Consider the following 6,365-nt stretch of genomic DNA (forward strand, 5'->3'; position numbering starts at 1 on the left):
CCGGCTAGTCCTCATCGCCTATGATGCTCACCAATTTGACGGTGATGCTGAGGATAATGACACTGGTATCTTCATCGGAAACCCCGATAAACCATCTAATAAAATATGAGTTGTATGTACAAAAATTGTACCATTCGAATTTTGTTCCAATTCGAATCAAATGGTATAATTTTTGAGTCATAGGTCCAGTGTGTTGTTTTGTTGTGTGCCGACACTGCTGAGTAGCGGGAGAAGCAATCTGCCCAGACGTGGCTGTATCAATTTTCTATTTTCTCTCCCACTTTCACCAACCAGCCATTCCATGGATGTCTCATTCTTAAAATATCTGTGCTAGGTGATCGACAGTGAAATCACGTAACCTGTGCTGCCTTGTTCCACTTGACCACTGAAAACCCGTCTTCCTTCCTGCCCTATAAGAACATGCATGGCCAGACAAGATAGTACCATTTTCTAGCAAAGAAAGTTATCTCTCACCAAGTGACATCAATCTCACTTCCTATCGAGGGAGGCAAAAGTAGCCGAGGATGATCGGTGAAATGGATGCGGACAGTGTTGTAGGATATTTCAGGGGCAAGAGTATCCTCATCACTGGTTCAACTGGCTTCCTAGGCAAAGGTATGCGTTCATACATGATCGGTACATTTCGGGTCAGGATGTGCCATACATGTGTGCTGATCATCTGAGAGGCTTATATGTTGGTGTTTCTCTTGCATGATCTGTGGGTAGTGCTCGTAGAGAAGATACTGAGGGTTCAGCCTGATGTGAAGAAGCTCTACCTCTTGATTCGGGCCCCTGATGCTGAATCCGCGAAGCTTCGGATTCAGACTGAGGTGAAATATTCGTTTTTATTTTTCTCCTAGTTTAGTCTAATGCTAAATTCACATTAAACAACGTCACATTAAGCAAGTATACCATCGACTAGTAACCAGACTCGGCCTTTTTTATCGGAGTTCTAAATCCACCATCGGCTCATAGCTGGGTTGAATTCCTTTTTGCTCTAGTCTGCAAGTCCACCCTTCGACTCATAACTGGGCTTGACCATTTTTCCGCCTCGAAATCACGCACAGTTTTTCTGTTCCAATCATTTGCATCGAAGGCAACATGCGCACACATATGGAGCCTATATGATACATCCCCCACATCAGCCACAGGGACGTTACGTGATCCTTATGTTCAACTGTGTGGTATACATCTCTCTATACTAGTGCCTAGTGTCACTTGTTGCACAATGTGAGGGGATGAATGTTAAGCATTTTTATTTGAACCCGACCAAGAGAGTAGGCACAGTAATTGATAGTAATCTACTACTAATATTCTTTGCTATTTTTTAGATCATAGGTCGGGAGATCTTTCATGTGCTAAAAGAAAAACATGGTGTGCGGTTCAATAATTTCATTGAGGAAAAGATATGTCCGTTGGTGGGAGATATCATTTATGAAAACTTTGGACTAGACAGTGCCCAGCTAGGGGAATTGTCCAAGGACGTAGATGTCATCGTCAACGGAGCTGCGACTACAAATTTCTTTGAAAGGTTTGAGGTGCTTTCTGGTTGCAGATTGCTACTCCCTCCGGTTCACAAATAAGTGACATTTCATACATAGCTCGAGCCAAAATTTCAAAGTTTTGACTATGGACATCATCTTAAATATTTAGTTTGGAAACTTAAAAAATAATATTTATTAATTTGAAAAATATTTTTGAATATCATAATCTTGTTTGTTACTATACATATACTCGTAGAAATTAGTGGTCAAAGTTACACCTTCATGACTATGTCACTCTCCATAACATTACTTATTTGTGAACTGGAAGGAGTAATATTGTAACAAACATAAACATGCATGACATTGAAATAATTGTTCAAATATGTTATGCTACCTTTTCAGATATGATGTGGCTTTCGATGTGAATGTCTTGGGTGTGAAGCACATCTGCGCATTTGCAACAAAATGTCCTAAGCTCAAGATGTTGCTTCATGTTTCAACAGGTGTGAAGCCATAAGAATATTTGATCTATGAATTTGGGTTTGGTGTTATATCATGACATTCTGAATTCTAACTCGTTAAGCTGTAATTATATGACTTGGACAGCCTATGTAGCTGGTGAGCAAGAGGGGATAATACCAGAGAAGCCGATTTTGATGGGTGAGACCATAAAGGTGGGCACACATCTAGAGATCGAATCGGAGTTAAATTTAATCAAAGTGACCATGCAAGAACTAAAAGCTAGTTGTTCCACGGAGAAGGCTGGGAGGAAAACTATGAAGGAGCTTGGCCTCAAGAGGTTAGACACAAACATCAACATAAATTATGTGTACTCCTATCATCCACTTGGTAGAACCGCAAACTTGATACTCTTTTAACATGTTTGATCTTATGGACAACTGAGCGAAGGGCTCGACACTTCGGGTGGCCGAACACCTACGTATTCACCAAGGCAATGGGGGAGATGATGATGGGGCTCCTACCAATGGACTTTCCGGTTGTCATCATCCGCCCAAGCATTATAACCAGTACCCTCAAGGAGCCATTGCCTGGATGGATGGAAGGAATCAAGTGATTGAAACACAAATATATTTTGATCCTTAACAAAAATGTACCACACTGGTGTATGATTACTGAAATTTTCATCTTCCGTAGGACAATCGACTCGGTGGTCATCGGATACGCCAAGCAGACCTTGCCCTTCTTCCTAGTCGACCTAGATTTAATAATGGATGTGGTGAGCTTGTTCACAAATTGGCAGCCAAAATTTGGAATGAAACTTGGTGAATGTACCAAGTAAGTAACCAACTACAGTGCATGGTTTATATAGATTCCAGGGGACATGGTGGTGAATGCTATGATGGTTGCCATGGTAGCACACTCAGAGGATCAGCAGGTGCAAATCATCTACCATGTAACATCGTCGCTGCGGAACCCAGCACCTTACGCCATCCTTTGGAAGTCTCTCTTTCGGTACTTCAATGACAACCCCCCATGCACGGGAAGGAATGGTGAGCATGTTCGGCTGAAGAAGATGCGGTTCTTCAGCTCTGTCATGTGGTTCAGGCTGTACATGGCCTTCAAGTACATGCTTCCCCTCGAGGTTAGCTTAATTACTATTTCAACGTGAGATTAAAGCACGTTGTTTAAGGATACATGAGATGCAAATGAGATTAATATTATGTGGCTTTCTTCTCCTACAATCAATTGGGCAGATGCTTCGCCTAGTGAACATTGCACTTTGTGGTGTTTTCTCACGGGTATACAACGAACTCAGCAGAAAATTCCGATTCATGATGCAGTTGAGCGAATTATATGCACCATACACTTTGTTCAAAGGGTGGTAAGAAATTCTTAAAAAGCTTATCAATATGTCCTTTTTTGCAATGTGTCCTTCCGCTTTTGTGATTACATGGTATGATGGTATACCAGTGCATCCTCATAGCATATCAAAATATATCATTTTACCCTTAAAAATGTTGTTCTTTGACTTGATTTTTTCAATCTTGTGAAGCTTTGATGACATGAACTTGGATAAACTAAGGATGGCGATGAAAAAGGACAATCAAAATAACAATGGGGCCTATTACTTTGATTTTGATCCCAAGTACATTGACTGGGAAGATTATTTCTACAGTGTTCACATCCCTGGTGTGCTCAAATATACGCGTGATTGAGTTATGATTTAACCAGCCAAATTTCCAGTGCAGTAACTAGCCATGGAAATACAATTAATATTCGTCTATTCTTGTTATCAAACACATATGTATTTGTATTGTACTCCATTTGTTACGCAACTCTTCTGAGTATGTTTGCAAATCTACTGTACGGAAATGGTGGCAGTGTTTGCCTGATGCCAGGAAAGAGCGTAGTATGGGCAGCTCTCAGAGCATGTTCTGGAGTTTATGCTTTAGATTGCAACAGTACTTGATTTGGTTAATAAAGCTATCCCCTTGTGTGCATTAAGAGGCTTATAGTACCTTACTGTTGTGTGCTTTAGTGGGCAACACAGAAGATATCACATGAATAATCAGAACTCCAGAACATTGATAGATAGTAAAATGTATATCCTGGTTAGTAAAATGTATATGCTGCCATCTTTTATGTATATCCTGGTTAGTAAAATGTATAAGCATTGATGGATAGTAGGAAGGCAGCATATACATTTTACTAACCAGGATAATAACAGTAAAATGTATAAGCATTGATGGTTAGTAAAATGTAAAATCCATCAATGCTTTTAGACCCTTGCCAAATTGTGGGTTTTCACCCCTTTTCAATTTAATTTTACAATCACGAGCACCTTTACCTATCACCCCACATACACAACAGAAATAAGCCTCTTTCAGGGGCTTGTTGTGCTGTTCCCCCAGCAAGACTTTGTTTGTCCTGTGGATCCACTTATTTTCTTTCTTTCTTTTCATTTCGCTTGTTCCTGGAACCTTGATCTTGTGAATGCTTGGGGCGGTTGCTTTATATATAAAGCGGAGGAAACCCTTTTTCGTCACAAGGCCCACACTTCACCGGACCACCGTGTCCTCACCAGCAAAGGCTACTCCCACCAGCTCGAATGCACCGATGCGGATACGGGTATCAGTATCGGGCCAATACGGATACGTAAATTCGTCATTTTCAAAAAGTGCCAATACGGATACGTTGTAGGTACTCAAAGCCATCTGGAGGAAATGAGAATGATAGATCTTCAGAGATCAGAGAAGAAAGAAGAGGAGATGAGCTTGGCTGGGCAGGAGAAATGGAGAAGTGTCCATACATGGCTGTTGCGTGAGAGGGGACGTTTGTGAGTAGGAGGAGGAGCTCGTCGCCGGCTAGCCGCCACTGCTGCTGGCCTTGGGACCTGGGTGAGCAGCTGCTGGCGACACAGCTGCCGCCTGGTGTGAGCATGGGAGGGAGAAAAGACGCTGTGAGCAAAAGGATGGGGGCATCAGGGCACTAGGGTTGCTGGTTGCTTCTTAACTGGGCTGAGGGCTCTCACCTAGGCTGGAAAAATATGCAAAACGTACTGGCGAAGTATCCTTAGAGTATCGTAATTGTTTTAAATCATTTATTCTTGGATACTCCAGCGATACGTATCGGGGGCGTATCGAAGGAGTATCAGTATCGGATACGGTATCCGATACGGATTTGCTGGTCGGCTGAAGTATCCGTGCATTCGAGCCCACCAGTGTCTGGCATCACACGTTCTATACATGTTTTGGTAAACGGAGATGCCAACTTCCTCCTGTTAACTACACCCTCCCTTCCTAAATACAGTATAAGACGTTTTGGCAGCTGACTAGTTGTCTAGCTGCCAGCAAAATTCAGAAAACGTAAGGCAGATAGATCTAGCTACTCTTATTATGAAGCTCACCTTCACACTCGAAAGGGACCAAAGCGAAACCTACCTCATCCACACCCTGCTCCCGCTGCTGCTGACCCTTGTCGCGTTGCTCGGCTTACTCCTCACCGAAAGGTAACCACCACGAGGGGCCGACGACGGCGAGCGGCAACAGCAACAGCGACGGCGCCCTTTCCCTCTACCTCATAACCCATGACGAGTATCTGCCTTTTCCTCCCTGAACTTTTCTGAACTAAAACAACACACAGCACAGCACTCTGTCTGTATGAGTGGATGTTAGGAAATCAACCTTGCGTTGCAGGAGAAAAGACAAGTCAACTTGGCCCCACAAGGGCTAGTCCAACCGGCGGGGGCCATATCTTAATTGCTACAGGTTGTGCGAGTGTAGCTTAAAAAGTAGTGGATCTGTAACTAAACTCAAACAAGAAACAGAGATTTTGCGTTTGTAATACAGAGTACAAGAAGAATGGCCATCTCTTTAGTAACTTTTCTTGTAAGCTGATGACAGTTCTGCACTTACATGTGTTGCAGGAATGATGATTGTTCCTTCTGCAAAACTTTACCCTCTCTGTTTGCGAAACCCCGGCACGATCATCATGCCATCTTCCTGCCAAGAACACAACAAACCCATGCAATTTTGCACCCATAAAAGAAGGAGCATCAGTAAACAATATCACAGCATCGCACTCAAGTATACTCCCTCCGTTCCTAAATACAAGTTTTTTTTAGAGATTTTAGTATAAACTACATACGGAATAAAATGAGTGAATCTACACTTTATAATACGTCTATGTACATCCCTCCGTTTCTAAATATAAGCCCTTTTAGATATTTCAATATGGAGTACATACGGATGTATATAGTCATATTTTAAAGTCTAGATTCACTCATTTTTGCTCCGTATGTATTGTAGTCCATATTGGAACCTCTAAAAGGACTTATATTTAGGAACGGAGGAACTAATTAGCTAATTTGCTATTGTTGCTAGTGTATTGCGAGAACATGACATGCGATTTACACAAGTC

General features: G+C 42.1%; 1 protein-coding gene across 1 annotated transcript; it reads left to right on the forward strand.

Moving 5' to 3' along the window:
* The first annotated feature begins 433 nt into the window (after window positions 1–433).
* Window positions 434–3,946, forward strand: LOC125542315 (fatty acyl-CoA reductase 1). The gene is made up of 10 exons (XM_048705301.2): window positions 434–615; window positions 727–830; window positions 1,332–1,531; window positions 1,887–1,987; window positions 2,091–2,283; window positions 2,394–2,555; window positions 2,640–2,721; window positions 2,815–3,087; window positions 3,200–3,327; window positions 3,499–3,946. Exons 1-10 carry the CDS (start codon window positions 525–527, stop codon window positions 3,659–3,661), a joined length of 1,497 nt encoding a protein of 498 aa, XP_048561258.1. The 5' UTR covers window positions 434–524; the 3' UTR covers window positions 3,662–3,946.
* The last annotated feature ends 2,419 nt before the right edge of the window (window positions 3,947–6,365 follow it).

Source organism: Triticum urartu, chromosome 3A (assembly GCF_056163025.1).
Source record: "Triticum urartu cultivar PI428250 chromosome 3A, HENAU_Tu73, whole genome shotgun sequence".
Taxonomy (NCBI): Eukaryota; Viridiplantae; Streptophyta; class Magnoliopsida; order Poales; family Poaceae; genus Triticum; species Triticum urartu.

Excerpts from the sequence above, each read along its gene's own strand:
- LOC125542315 (XM_048705301.2), top strand. The coding sequence starts at position 525 with ATGATCGGTGAAATGGATGCGGACAGTGTTGTAGGATATTTCAGGGGC. Across the intron at positions 2,556-2,639 it reads GGATGGATGGAAGGAATCAA|GACAATCGACTCGGTGGTCA; the intron begins GTGATTGAAACA and ends CATCTTCCGTAG. Across the intron at positions 2,722-2,814 it reads TAGATTTAATAATGGATGTG|ATTCCAGGGGACATGGTGGT; the intron begins GTGAGCTTGTTC and ends TGGTTTATATAG.